At 37.7% G+C, this 16,154-nt stretch overlaps 1 protein-coding gene across 3 annotated transcripts in view; it reads left to right on the plus strand.

Moving 5' to 3' along the window:
• The window catches only part of LOC135693991 (protocadherin Fat 4-like), a 95,694-nt gene that overhangs the window by 1,955 nt on the left and 77,585 nt on the right, over positions 1–16,154 (plus strand). The window contains exons 1-3 of one of the 3 annotated variants that reach the window (XM_089111621.1): positions 5,018–5,093; positions 10,008–10,223; positions 15,728–16,075. In XM_089111621.1, coding sequence (XP_088967747.1) covers positions 5,033–5,093; positions 10,008–10,223; positions 15,728–16,075 — 625 coding nt within the window. In that variant the 5' untranslated portion in view covers positions 5,018–5,032. Of the gene's footprint in view, positions 1–5,017; positions 5,094–8,640; positions 8,711–10,007; positions 10,224–15,727; positions 16,076–16,154 lie in introns of those variants that run through there. The other 2 variants (XM_089111623.1, XM_089111620.1) reach the window with 2 other exon arrangements.

Here is a 16,154-nt window from a genome sequence, read left to right on the forward strand (position 1 = left end):
GATGCAAATTTCGAAATATTCATAGCATTCATATCTCTTGTTGTGTTTACAAAATTTGTTTATTTCATATCTGCATTGCTGCTCCTGTTGTCAACGGTAAATTTCTTGTAACGAATCACGTGATGTTGAATGTGTTAATTCCAGTTTAAAGTATATGTACCTATGCTGGATATTGAAATAATCAATCTATGAGTTTCCAAAGCAAAGCAAAGCAGTGTAGTAGCCGTAGAATTTTAGGAAGTATAACGCTAAAGGTAAAAACAATTACGTCGTTTCATAAGCTTTTTTCGGAAAAATGAAATATTCTATGATTTTTAATACACCTCTGCACTGGTCATTTAACTCTCAAAATATGTATACATATAAAATATCTATATTTGTATACTTTAAAGTACATACAACTTGATAGGCATCACCATCGCTAGCAGCTGTTCCAGCCATCGACTATTTATCTAGTGCTCCTCTCATCCCATATACTATGCAATTTTCTGCAGATCATCTTTTGTCTCTTTTGCTTTTTGTTATCAATCAGTGCAGATTCTGATATTTATTCTTTCAAACTTGGGTCATACGTGGTGCATTACTAGCACCGTACTATGAGTTTTTTTCCTCATCTGGGTATACCATAGCTGTTTCCTTGATTATCTCGATAGTGTTGCATCCTGTGCTCTTTAAATGAGTTTCTTGCATCGTCAAAATTTGAATGTTTTAACGTTCCATATCGTTTGCTGGATATTTGAGCTGGTAATCTTTTTTATTTCCTCTCCTATTTGTGTCCCGATGTCTAGTCATATGTTGACTATCATTTTAATGACTTTGCTATTAATAGACTAAAAGCCATGTGTGTAATCACGTCTACAACCGAAAAAGTATTGGTCACGTCCAGATGTCCGTCGTCACCTTTACATCGAAAAAGGTTACCTTTACAGCCTTATGTCTTAAAATTTATTTGAACGAAAAGGCATTGTCAATACCTTTTTTATAACAAATATTTTTTGTTTGTGTCGCTAGTTTTTTATGATTTATGCATTTGTGTTTTTTAAGACAGTTATTTTTTATTGCATTTGAGAAGATCAGATCATTTCAAAAGTTTCTAACTTTTTTTCATAGAAAATGGGATGCAATCAGTGGAAAGCCTGAGATGTCCACGCTGTGAATACAAATTCCGAAGCATTGTAGATATTCTTTCTCATCTTCAAAAAGAGCATCATGTCCAAAACCTTTCTTTTCCTTATTGTAATTTGTTTGGATTTAGAGATGGCAAGCATCTTATAGAACATGCTAAAACCGTTCATGATGAGACTCGCCTTACAAGCCACGCTGCGATTCCATCCCTTCAATCCCCAAAGTGCAACTTGAAGAGATTTAAGGATGCAGAAGAACTTATAAGGCATTGTGAAGACGATCACACCCCAGCAAATACAAACGCGGTTCTCGTAAATGTGAGTGAGGCTAAGGATTAGAGAGAGGCCGGGCCAGCAGTTGAAAACCAAGATCTAACAATTACAGGTTTATGCAAAATGAACTATATACAGTACGAAATCGACTGGGACGATCCAGATCCGATTGGTCGTATTGTCGACTATTGCAACCTCGCTTTAGATAAGTCACCGAATAAGAACGAGATATTAATCGGTAGCGTTACCTTTCCCCCAAGGCGAGTATGTTGGTGACCCCTTGGTGGAACGTACGGAGGTCTGAGATGGCATCAAGGCAAAAAAATGAATGTCCGGCAGCACCTTGATGGCACAAGACTATTTGATGGGTGTCACACAAAAAGAGAGAAAGATGGTAAATGGATTACTTATGCCGGGTAAGAATACACATTTAGTGGGCTTTAGCTAGAAGACCTAAAAATTGGACCAAATGTGTTTGATATTCTTGACGGCCCTGATTCAGCAGAAAACTGGAAATCTGATGACGAAATTGATATATATTTCTCATATACTGTCACAGACAGCCCCATAGCTATAAAAGACAATAAAACTACGGAGGCGCCTGAACGGTACTTACCAGTGCTAGACAGGCTTTGCGATCCACGTGACATTATGATACATTAAAGGGGAAAAGGATTTAAAGTTGGAGAAAAAAAAATCAAACACCGGCGAAGAGTTGAAAAAGACTGCCATTATGGCGAAAAAGGCGAAAGTCTTTGTGACATGCATCAGTGCAAACAACGAATGCCGGATGGAATTCCAATATGCTAAAACTACCCTTGGCAAGAGAAATGTTGAGAAGCTTATTGGAGAACTTGAGGCAGAATTGCATAGTGACCAGCTTGTATCAGCCAACGAATATGAAATGCAATATCAAAAGCGGGTGACCACGTTCTATGTCACTAGTATAAGGGTCAGTACTACTTTGCAACGATTACAGGTTTCAATGCCTCGACACTTGAATGCACAGTAAACTGGGACAACGGAGACTTAGGATAGAGAGTACATATTTATAACTATGTTGCTTCAGATTTGGAGTCTGACGAAGATGATATAGCAATTGATTCTTTAGTACTTTTTCTGCAAGGAAATTATGAAGGCAGTGAGTTAGAAAAGACAGGAGGAATGAGATACCATGAAGGTATTGTAACAGGATTGAAAACTATCGATGGAGTCTCAGTTGCTCAAGGGGTCACACAAAAGGATCAGATGATGGAAATTGTGTCACGTGTCCTGGCTATTCCTTTATCTTTGAAGATTGTCCGGTCAGTAAGGCCCTAGACGCACCGAACAAGATAGTTGACGATTCAACATTCTTCAAAATTTTTAAAAATTTAAAATTTCAGTATCTAAATACTGCTTTTTTTTTCTCAGGAAATTTTATGTCGGATTGACTACTGCTATCAGAGGCTTAACTTGGCCAATAGGTTTGGGGGGATGAAAAGGGTTTCTGCCCTGCAAAACTGAGCGTAAATTGAATGTCAAATTTGAATTTCTTTTGTAATAAAGCTTGTATTTCATGGCATATGATTTTTGGTACATGATGTGGACGGCGCGACGAAATTCAGTTAAGTGAGGTAGGAGGACCCACCATGGTTGGGTCCGAGGTGAAGAAAATATTTGAAATTATACATTGTAAAAGGGATAAAAAGCATCTCCCAGACTAAAATTTAGCAGAATACTATACTGCTAAAAAACTGATTATTGTTTACTGGGAAATAGGGAGGGGGGATGTCATGCTAAACTCTAGTGATAGACGTTGTACCCTGAGTACCAGACTCACTCATAGAAAATAATAGAGTCTGGTATCCAGGGTATAGACGTTGGGGAAGGAAAGAAAAGGTAACCTTTCGTTTTAGATTGCACATAATTAAGAATGACAGACGAAGATGTTGTTCTGATTGGGAGAATTTTATTTCCTGAACAGAAATGTGCAGTTTCTTGTCTCGAGAAGGCCATGTTTGCACATCCAAAATGAACACATTGCAATGATACAGAAAGTGATTTACTGAATAAGTGCAAATAAAAGAAGAATAATAGAAATAGACGTGAATAACTAAGTAATTAGATCGAGCAAAATCGGCATCTCCACAGTTTATTATCTTTCTATTTCATACACTGTTAAAAAGAAATAGAAAAAATTATTAAAAAAATTCTTATCTTGGGGCCTTCGGCCCTCTATTCCCCCCAGTGGCGCCGTGCCTGTCATAAAATTAATTTACAACTTAAATTGATTTGTGTGGACTCAACCTTGCCCTCATAAACATATGCATCAATCATTGCATCCATTGGCTATGACTTTCGGTATAAAAAGTTTTCACTCTGCTAAAAACGGAGCTCTTCCTGACATACCTGTTCCGTTCTCTAAAATGCAATGTCAGGAAAGGAGGTTCACAACAAATACGATATTTCCATTTTAAAGTTTCTAAATATTTCAAAATTCCAAAACTATGAACTTCAGAGGTGGCGTTTCTGCGTAGCAATAAAGCTCTTCTTGGCGCTCGCGAAATCGACTATTTTTTAGATTGGGGGTTGGGTTACACCCACACATACACCCCGGTATTTTTGCCCCTGACTACTATAGTTAACTAAACCTAACTCGTGGTTTATTTTAAATCTGAAGTTGGGGAATGTATGGAAGATTCGAAATGATGTGATTGCACTTTTCAGCTATTTTAGGTATAACCAAATACTTTTTAGGTACAGTCATTTTAGGTTTCAGCCTTTGGCACCTCAAAATCTAAAAAAAGCACGGAAGAGCGAAAACATGTCATTCAAAAGTACTTTTCTTCGACACTCGTCTGAGTATATACATCGGAAAATTTCAAAAAGTGGGCAGAAAATTTATGTCCAGATGGGAATCGAAAGTAACTTGAGAGGAATTGTTCGTTTGATTAGTTCTTTGTTTTTAAAGAATACGAGAGAGAAAACGAACTCTTTCTGTCTACACAAGCCAGGATTCTTGGTTTTGATGCAGAAATATTCCAAAATGACCTTACTTGTCCAATGAGCTTGAAATTGTCGTCACCATATGTTTCTACTTATACCCGAATTCCCTATTTTCACTACACAGCACAATAAAAACTCAGCAATGCAGTAATAGTTTTAAATCTTTTAGAGTTCAAAATGGATGACGTCACAAAATAATACTTTAAGAATTTTACAATTTTGTCCATGCAACTTTAAAAAGCATCATGAAATTCCCTTAAATGTGCCAAATAAGTTATCCATTTGCAAATTTGAAAGCTCTCGTTGACCAAATTTGAGAAATTCTGAAAATAGATTTTTGATGACGTCACACTACGGGACTCCCAAATTTCAATCAGGGTACTCTGCTCCGTGCTTCAATGCAGGCTTCCCTTTGTGAAAAAGGACAATTAGACACACACAAAAACCGGCACAGCTCATTTGTTTATTAGAACCAACTTTCAAAGTACTCTTTTATCGCCATTGATTCTGCATTGTCCCTGAATGTTCGAGTAACAAAGCTTTTGAACAAATCTTCTGTTCACGACTGCCTATGCCTGAGCTGCCACGGCAAGGGTTGTGTATGGCTTTCTTCTTGGAATTCCGTAGCTCTACAGAGCGAAAGCAAAATGTTGAATATATTAGGCTTTGGACTTTTCTTGGTCTTCGGCTTCTCTTTTCTGGTTTCAGGTATGTCACCCTACACAAAGTTACCTTTGGATTAACAAATAGCTTTGCATATAATTGGGAATACCATGTTCTGCTATTTTGAATAGCAGTACCACACACTGATCAAATGTAAAACTATTACCTTGTTAGGTTGTACAACGTTTTATAACTGCGTTTCAGTTGTAAGAAACTTTTAAGTGTGCTTTTCAAAAAACTCTTGAATTTGCGAATGCTGATGGGAGTGTAAAGCTTGGATTGCTTGCAACGCTATAATCGCGTATTACTTACTTTTAAGCTTCAAGTCCCAAATAAAAAAGCATTGTTAGGATGGTTCTTATATTTTTAGTAGAAAATATTAATTACATCTAAGGTAAAAAGGAGTTTAAAGCAGTTTTTTCGATTCATCTTACAGATAAACATTCAGAGACGGTTTTGCTATTCAAAATTTGTATAATTAGCAAAGAACTATTCTTCTTTATATTTCAGTTTGGTCTTAATATTTTGAAATCCAGTTGTACTACAGGTTAGAATTAGCCTTAAAGGTCTGACAAGAATTAACCTAAAATTTTTCTTGCGAAAGTCCCCTTTTCATGGCACAGCGCCTACCCTGGGCACCATACCTGGTACTCAGGGTAAAAACCTAGTTCCATGAAGTGCTTCTTGTTTATCTTATCCAAAGATGCCTTTATCAGGGCCTTCAACGACAAGGGGCCGCCCCCTTCTTTTTTCAAAACACATCTCTGCAAAATCTTTCGCCTTAATTTGCCCTTGAGTAAGAGCCTTTGTTTATTGCGTAGGAGCCTCTGTTTATACACCAGCAAAACGGTTGAATGTGACGTTTTTGTGTTTTGAATAGGCATGAATCATTTATTCTACTTGGTAGAAGGAGTCTCAGGAGAAGGTAGTTTTGTGAAGCACGTGACCGCTAGCTGCAAAAAGCCCACGTAGAAATCCCCCAGCATCCGGCAAGGAATGGTTCATGGATTGCAGCTAAAACAAGTCTTGTAAATAACTCGCCACCCGTCGACCAAAATTTAGTTCTGTAACAGTAAGGCCAACTAGTGCGGTGCACTTGCTGGTGAACATCGAGAAGGGAATAGACAGAAGGACAGATTTCAAAGGGCAGAGACTCAAAGGGGTAACGCACGGTGTGCACCTTTAAAAACAAAACTAAGAGCCCCCAAACATTTAGGCCACGAGAAATTTCTCGAAAAACGGTTGAAAGCATATGTTTCTAAATAGCACTCACAGCATCATTAAAATGAACGTAAGACTGGGTAGAATTTGTGAATGTGAGAAACCATATAATAATGATGCAAGATATTGCATGTCAATCAGGTTTTCATGTACATCTATGTCTGTTACAAAATTTTGTTTTGAATTTACGAGAATATTGCAGATACTAAAAATGTAATTGATTTTCTCAATGAAGCAGTTTGAAATTGTATATTTATCTAGTCTAGACATTTGTGAACAAACTTTCACAGAATTACGGAAATTGCATTGATTACGTTTCGTCATCTATAACCTATAATATTCTTCATTAGTCATAAGGACCACAGGAGACAGCAAGTTTACAGTTATGTTGGCATTTATTACAGCAGAGAAGACAATTCATTCGAATTTTGACAGTATCTATCAAATTCACATTAAACCAGCTTTAACTAAATCAGGTTATTGAGTGAAGCCTTTTAATTGGTCGATCCAACAAATTGGATTTATTTGATTGGTTGAAATTTAACCAATCAAAGGCATCCGATTTTAATGCAGCATAAGCAAACATTCATTATTCACACCGGAACAGATTTCTCTAGAACTTTGATAAAATTTCACATTAAAAGTATTAAGAAAAGAGAGGAGTTGTTATCTCATTTCATGTGCCGCCATTAGAGAGCAAAACAGATATCTTAGGCAGCAGAATTTTTCTTCATATGTTGTTGTATTTTATTTCTTTGGGCTTTAAAACGCGACTCAAATTTAGTTAAGTATAGGGGGCCCCAAAACAGAATAAAATAAGAAGAGCAGAATAATCCTCGAATGATCTTGGAATCAAGCCCGCCGAGAGGGGGGGAAGCCTCACAAAGTAATGAATTCCACTTAGAGAATGAAATTGATCAAACGTAGCATAATTATGCCTTAGAAATATTCTGAAATGTATTTTAAACTAATTTAAAAGGCGTGGTCGCAAAACTACCAAACTACCAAACTCCGAATCATATACGATGCATCTGCAAATCTCGTAGGTACAATTATTCTCTCGATGTTTGCTTGCATATGGGCCCTTAAGTATTGCCTCTCATGTATGGCATTCTTTTGAGATTTTGGCACATACAACAAGCATTTCTGCAGATTAAGGTCGACCGCAGAGCTCAAGACAGCACGAGGTCCCTGTGATTCAAGAACATCAAAGAAGTGCAGCCAGTTTTTGAAAAGCTTCGCATTAATACGAGTTGTTTTTAGTTCAGGATCAAGTCATTTTCTGTTCAATGAAACGATTTGAGAGCCATTCACGAAGAACCAAGCACAAGATCAAGAATTTCTTGATACGGTGATCAGCAGTCTCTACGTTGATGACTTCGTAGGCGGATGTAATGCAATTGAAGAAGCATGCAACTTGAAGCAAAAGGTTACAGAATCGTTTAAAGAAAGGAGATTCAGTGAAGAAAGTAGAAGAAGAACAGTGAAGAGTTCAAACAGCATATCTCGATCAGAAAACAAAGAAAGACCTAACATGACATCAAAAACAGATAAAAAGGCAAAAACACAAGCACCAAGGTATTGGGTGTATCGCGGAATCAAATTAAAGATTTCATAGCAGCCGACTTGCCAAGACATATAGGTATGTTACGATGTGTTTCTAAAGCTAGGCTTGTGATCCCCTAAGGCCAGCCAGCCCAGTTTCATTCATTGGAAATGTGATAAATCATGAAGTTTGTTTGCAAAAGTTAGACTGGAGTGGTAAAGTCTCTACAGATTTAGCAAATCAACGGGATAAATAGAACAAAGAGATGGCTTCACATCCAACAGTGCAAACAGACCGACTCGTACTGAGCTACCCAGAAGACAAGAATTCGAGCATCTAGATTCATGGCCTTTCCGATTCAAGTATCACAACATGTTATGCAGCTGTTTATCTTTTGGTGACACCGGACACAGGGAAGATTGTCAACCAACTCGCAGCAAAAGCAAGAGTTGCAGAGCCAGGGTTTTCAGTGCCTAGACTCGAGCTTGTCGGTGCACAAATGCTAACAAGAATGTTTAAAAACATCAAGGCAGTGACAACAACAATACATGTACAGACAGACAGCAAAAAAAGGTTTTTGATTGGCAAATCGCGGCGGGTGGAAGCACTTTCTCCGAACAAGTGAATCAAATCTTGAGCGAAGACGACATTTCTTGGCAATATTACTCAACCAATGACAATCCAGCGGACATAGTTTCTCGAGAAATGATCCCAGAAGAGTTGCAGGCCTTCAATCTTTGATGGCAAGGTCCTACTTCGTATCCTCAACAAAAACAATGGCCTCCTAACATTGAAATCGTAGAATATGAAAATGAACAAGAAGAGAAACGTGAAACATTAATGGTAGCAGTCACTGAAAAAGTCATGGCTTGGCTGATATCATCGATGCATCTAGGTATGTCAGTGCAAAGAAACTATTTGGCATTACTGCATTTGTTTTGCATTTCATCAATAGATGCAGGAAGAGGAACATAACCAAAGCACATCATCTATAAATGAAATATTTCAATCATGGCTTGTTAAATTCAATTTACCTGTTTACAATAAATACTACTTTTGTATATTCGATGTAGCTAAATTTTTGTACTGTTTTCTACCAATGTAGGAGTTCATTTCTATCAACACGGGTTTTATGGCCTCGTTAGGAAACGTTCACTTTGTGTCCTACTAAACTAGGTCTTTTTTGATCGGAATAGACACCCGTTTAAATAGAGATTGCAAGCTTAGATTAGGCAGATAACAGGCCCACTGGCCAGAAGAGGCGCAAAAATCTATGCTATACATTTGCTTGAACTAAATGAAACATTTCAACCCATTCGAATCAACCACATGCTAAGTCGTTGTTTTTCTTAATCAAACCCTAAATGGTTTTAAATTTCATGTCGTAAATTAGTAGCTTTATTCGTATATATTCAAGTTAAATTTTGTTAATGTTTATACAGTACTCTTAATATTAATCAGAGTTGTTTTTTGTCGGTGAATTTACAATTTATAACGTCGAGATCCTGCTAACAAAGAGATTTCGCTACTTTGGGGCGTTACCTTACGATTGATAATGTAATACAGTATAAAACAGCAATGCAATACAACAATGCAAAGAATCAATGTAAAAATTCAGGTTACTATAATTCAATTTCAATACAACCATGTAGCAAAATTCTCAGTATATCTTAAAAATGTATATTTTTGCACATGCATGCAGGATCGCACTACAAATAATCACGGAGCTCACAGGCCACAATTTGATTTTTATCTTGTAAGAGACCCTCCAAACACTTACTGAGTTTTTGAAGGTGGGCTGAGAGTTTATTTAGGGCAGAAGAGTGTCAGTGGAAAAGGGACTTGATTTTGTACAAAACGCCCACGCTTTTGGTGCTTAGAAAGGTGGTGTGTTGAATGCTTTTCTGCGATATTCGGGCAAACTATGGGTCATTTGATGGAGTAATTAAAACTGTGATTTTTAGTATTGTTGCTATTGTTAGTAACATTGTTATAACATTTCAGTCCACAAATTTGACAGTCATTTTCCAGGCTGATAAGAAATTATTGGAAGGTGAAGCCTAAAACACGCTTTTTGGTTCTATTACCTGTCTCTCTGAGCTTTTGGGGGAGGTTGTAGCCCCCTACTCTTTGAACTCTGTACAACTTTAAAAAAGCTACTTAGGTAACATGAAGTATTTTAATTTCTCTAGGCTACCCTGAAATTGGATTCCTAGGCAAATTATCGGCAGATATAACTCACACATCTTCTGGATGGAAAAAGCTGTCAGGATGGACGACAACTTTGACAGATGTCAAAGGCTTGTACAATTTCGATGCTGATTACATGAGCAATGGAGATATAAGTGTTTATGTTTCTGGTATCTTTTTCGTCTCAGTAACTATTCCAGTTACTAATGCTGATACAGGTGAGTTTCTTTACATGGGTTTATTGCCTTTGTAAATATGTTGACAGCAACATAATATTGTATCTTGTTTCAAAAATAGCTGTAGCCTATGCAAGTATGATACTTCTAAACACTAATGTCTGCCACAAACGTGTCTCAATGTCACATACGTATCTCCTGTGAACCATAACATAATGAACAATATTCAGGAAATTTATCAAAAAAAGCAAGATCGGCATAAAAATACTGACCTCAAGTGTAGCTGGCTCACCCCTGTGAAAAAGTGCAATATCGTGGAACGTAATGTGCTACAAATCATGTTGTTCTTTATAGTGTGATGTTAAAACACATTCTGCATTAAGAATGGAAGACAACTCCTTGCTAGAATTCACTTTTGTTCATCACGCAAACTTTATAGACGTAAGTTAAAACGCTCTCATCGTTTGCATTCTACAAATGTTGAGCAATGTCCAGTGAAACAGGGCTTTTTTCGAGGCTTTACGTTTCCTTAACAAGGGAAATCATAGCATCGTTTGTAAAAAGTTATATTTCTCTCTATATTCTCAATAATATAGCACGCGAATCAAGAGCCCATACAAAAACGAGCAGCCAAAAAGGCCATAAGCTCAATTGATTTTGTACATCTTGCGTTTGTTTTGTAAAACTAAAAAATTTAAATTGAAATTTTTTGTTCATATGTAAGGATGAGATATACATAGCAACCCAACGCTCTTAGCTTAGTCTCTATAGACATCTTCCTGTCTTTCAGTACCTTACCCAGTTTCTCAAAGGCGTCTTTTAGCCATTCCTATTCTTCTTTTGATTTCCGAGTCACATTTTCCATCATTCTTTATGATACTTCCTAGATAGTTAAATTTGTCAGCCTGTCTGATCCTGTTTTCTCCTATCTCTAACGTAAACTTTGAATTTAGTGTCTTTTTGCTTATTACCATGCATTCTACCTTCTTGCAATTTATCGTCAAACCTTTCTTTCCACTTTCTCTAGCTACTTCTTCAAGTAGTTCTTGTAACTTTTCTACCGACTCAGAAATAAGCACTGTGTCATCCGCATAACGCAAGTTGTTTATGTTATGGCCTCCTATGACAAACCCCTGCATGCTTTATCAGAAAGAGCTATTGAAATGAAAAGAGATCTATATTTGTGGTTCATTTATTATACGAAAGCATTTGACAAAGTACTGCAAAGGCACTGCAAAGTTTAGACCTAGATAGAAAGGATATTCGGTTAATGGGAAGTTTGTTCTGGAAACAAACGGCATGTATGAGAGTTGATAACGAATTGAGCGGGTTTACACAGGTTAGAAGAGGGTAAGGCAGGGGTGTGTATTTTCATGGGATTTGTTCAACCTGTGCAACGAACCATCCAAATAGCATTTCTCGTTCCAGAATCTTCTACAAAACCACATGGCTCTTTTCCAATCTCTGGTCTTGTCCTGCTTCGTGACCTTGCCATAATAACCCTCAGAATAATTTCAATAATGTGACTCGTCAAGCTAATAGTTCTATGTAATTCGCATTCTATGGCGCCTGGCTTCGTTGTTAGAGCAATAAATATAGACTTATTCGACTCTTCTGGTAATTCCCCACTGTCATAGATTTCACTAATAACTTCTGTCAGCTTTTCAATGCCAAAATCTTCCAATGCTGTTATCATATCTGTCACTATCTCGTCTGGTCCAGCTGCCTTGTTCTTTCTCATCTTGCCTACTGCTGTTCGCACTTCCGACATTAATATCCGTGGCCCCTCCATCTTTTTCTCAATTCTAAGTTTCTTTTCTCTGTCATCATTGAACAATTCTTGTATGTATTCTGTCCATCTTTCCAGTATTTTATCTTTCTCCAAGACGACAGTCCCATCTTTTGCTCTCAAGCATCCAGATGAAGAACACGAGTTCTTCCCTGTAAGTTCTTTGATTTGCTTGTGCATGAAGGAAGGCTCTGTGTTCTTGCATCTTTCTATTTCTTCACATTTCGCATTGACTCATGCCTGGCTTCTCGGCATTTGATCTTGATCTGTCTGTCCATCTGCTTGTATTCCATGCTGTTTCGCATATATATCGCCTGTCTCTTCTTCATCATTTCAGTAGTCTCCTCTGTCACCCATTTGCTTTTACTTTTCTTTACCTGTCGTTTTGGTATGGATCAGTGGCGGCTTGCAGCGGTACTAGTGGTACCATTTTATTTTGAAAGCTTGAAATTTTTTTGCATTGTACGATTTTGCTTTTTTTATGATAAATAGCAAAAAGGGAAGAGCAGCGGAATACACTAAATCTTAATTCTGACACTCCTTATCTTAATTCTCATTGAAAGATTGGCATTGCATAAACCCTTTATGTACACGACAGTACTAGACTTCATTCATCCAGTACTACATCCAACAATGAAAGAATCGTTTGCAGTACTAGATTCTTCTTTCTAGTAATAAAATGCTGCGAGGTCATTTAACCCCTGCAGCTGGCAATGTCACATGACGTTAAACAAACCGAGGTATTATATGAAAACTTCTGACCCGCCATTGAAAGACAATTTGGCCATATTAGCCATAAAACAAAAATTTCCCAGGAATACGCCCTGCGCCACCCTTTCTCTAGCTGGTTCGCTCTGCTAAAATTTTATATTTGCTTAACTAATACCATCTTATTTTCGTGCCAGCCGCCACTAACTGGGTATGATGTCCTTAGCTGTTAGCACCAGAGCATTTTTCAGTGACTCCCACTTAGTTTCTCCACCGTGTAACAAAGCATCATACCTGTTCTTCACAGCTACTGCATAATTTTCTTTCAGTGTAGGATCTCTCTATAGTTCTCCATATTGCAGCTTCGGAACAATCTTTGCTTGCTTCAACTTCTTTAACTTGACCCTAAGTTCACAGATGATGTGATCGCTCCCACAGTCTGCTCCTGGATAGGCTTTTGCTTGATTAACTGCATTTCTGAATCTGTTGTTTATAATTATGTAATCGATTCGATTCTTCACATCACCGCATGAATTTCTCCATGTCCATAATCGTCTTGAGTGCTCTTCGAAACACGTGTTGGTAATGAATTGGTTGTGTGCTGCACAACATTGTACCCATCTATCTCCTCTTTCATTTCTGGTTCCAAGTCCATGTTTTCCAATCATTCATTACTTCCGTTTTAATCTTTCCCTACTTTTGCATTCAAGTCTCCCATCAATATTATTAGTTCTGGTGACTTGCATTGTTTTTCCGCTTTCTCCAGAGTGTCATGAAATTTGTCAATCTTATCTCCACCGCTCTCTAATGTTGGTGCATATACCATAATTATGCAGATGTTAAAAGGATTTCCTTGGGGTTTTGCAAGTATTACTCTGTCTGACAGCTCCCAGTGCCCGTCACACACTTTCCTCTCTCTTCATCTAATATGATTCCTACCCCATGTTTATGTGTCTCGCCACCAGAATATAACATCCTGTAGTCTTCTGTTTGAATATCCCCTGTGTGCTTCCACCTGATTTCGCAAACTCCAAGTATGTTAATCTTCAATCTTGCCATCTCTTGCTTATCATTCTGTAGCTTTCCACTTTGAAGCATTGTCCGTACATTCCATGTTCCAATTCTAATGACTTTATTGTGGCGCACAGTCGCTTGATGATGGTCCGGTGCTACCTGTCGCACATAGCGATCCCCCCTTCACGCCGTTAACGTTTTTGTAAGTTGTGCATGACCATGCTAATCTGCTAGATATTTGTTTTTGTCGCCAGCGACTAAAACTGAAAATCGCAAGTGTGCGGGGCGCAAAAACAAATTCTTGTTAATCAACCAATCATAAAGTGTTTTCAAGGCACGTGGAAAGTGTTGTTGATTTTTAAGAAAGTTGACAAGATGGAGGTCGCAGTAACATGTTCATTCTCTTGGACAACGCATTAAAAGAATTTGTTAGTCGATTTGTGGCAGGAGAAACCCTGCTTGTACGCCATATCCTCTCGACAATACGAAGATAGACCGGCAAAAGCTGCAGCCGTAGCTGAGCTTGCTGATGCTCTTGGTGCCACGGGCGGGTACTATTGCTCTCAAAACACGAGCAAGATTTCTCTCTCATTGCATTAACAAATTGGCACTTCTACTAATATATCCTTTTGGCAGTATGGGTTGCCTATAAAGCGAAAAATCTCGTACGATTTTGGTTTTATTATCTACTAGCAACTAACAGTAAAACAGATAACAAACAAATTGTGCATAAAACCCATGTGTTGGGTTCTCTACAGTACAAAAGAGAAGAAAATAAAATAAGTAGCTTAATTTCGGCCAAGCTAAATCTACAATTTTGGGCCTAATTTTCTTGCCATTAAATGTGGCCTGGTTAAATAATCAAAGCTGGCGTTATTTTTATTGTTTCTGTCTAAATTTTCCCATTCCGTAATTTTTTAGGATATCCAGGCACATGCATGGGTTATAAAAGATTTGATTCTTAATTTCTGGCCTTTTTTATTGAGGCTCATTATGAGGTGGAGACCAAAAATCATTGGCCAAGGCAGAAAAGATCGCAAGTGTGTAGGGGAAACATTTAGTCGCCAGTGACAAAAATCTCGCTAGTGTGCACTAGGCTTAATCCTGCAGGATTGCTAGCCACCCTCCTCATCCACGCCAAAGCGCAGATGGGGGAGCCGGTTTAGTTACCGACCACCCGACCATGATACAGGTAGTACTGGCTTACATGGTACCAGTAGTAGGTGGAGCCTGACCTGACAATACCGGCTCCGGATATAACAAACTCTCGAAATTAAGAACCAAATTTTGGGTCCCTTCGCCATAATTACCTTCGATATAACGAACGTTTAAAAGATTTTTCATCTGTTTTTATACTTAATTCTTTTCGGTGTTCATTTATCGCTTTATTTTATTGTCATCAGCAAAACATGCTGATGATACATATAAAGCATTGGCCGATAAACTCAGAGCATTATATTGAAATTTTACAGTGACACTAACGAACACCTTCTTAGATATGAGACATTGACAATCAGCATTGTCAAAATTTTATTGAGAGACCCAGATTTAATGTGAAAAGAAAAAAACAAATAAAAATTTTAAATACTCGAAGATGTCATTCAGCCGCCAACTAGAAATGAAGTGAGCTAGTTTGCTAATCTCTTGGTCCAAAATTATAAGAGAAACATAATTATTTTCATTTTTGATGGCTCACCATTATGAATATTTGAATTCAGCTTGGTTTTTTGGAGTTAAATGTGCACAGAAGTTGGAAATAGCCTAAACAAGCCCATTAAATTTTTTTAGGTGTGTACTGCGAAAAAACCTAAAGAACGTTTTCTCCCGGTTTAACGGACTCCAATTATAACAAACTATTTACTGGTACCCTTCAAAGTTCGTTATATTGGGATTCCACTGTATTTTGCTTTGAATCATTTCTTTCCTCAAATGAATAAATCTGCTTATCAGCTTTGATAATCATACCAGTTACGTAATTTGCATGTTTGGTTTGGAATATTTCAATGCTGATATGTTTCTAATTATCCTCTTGCAGGCAAATTCAGAGCTGCTCTACTAATCAACGGTATAACTGTAGAGAAAGAAATGGGATTGCAGTGTGAAATGGAAAATACAACTGCTGGCACCCAAATGCTTGGCTTTGCTGGTTTCATCAGCCTCAGGGCGGGAGAAAATGTTGCCATTCATGCATACGCATCGACAGACACCTCTTGGACCATCAAGTCACAAGCAACTTTGACATTCCATTTCTTTGGCAACTACGGCTCTTCGCCTGCATTCCTTGTCAATCCCCAAGCAACTCAAGATTTGTCAAGTCCGTCTGGGTATCATGTTCCTTCTTGGACAAAAGTCGGTCGTGCCGGACTTTTTCAAAGTCTTTCTGGTAATGGAATACATACCTTCTTGTTGGATATTCTTTTTAAGTGCAAATTCTATGGAAAACTATAATTAAAATGTGGAAT

The sequence above is a fragment of the Rhopilema esculentum genome, chromosome 11, assembly GCF_057945365.1.
Source record: "Rhopilema esculentum isolate cy_ngs chromosome 11, ASM5794536v1, whole genome shotgun sequence".
Lineage (NCBI taxonomy): Eukaryota > Metazoa > Cnidaria > Scyphozoa > Rhizostomeae > Rhizostomatidae > Rhopilema > Rhopilema esculentum.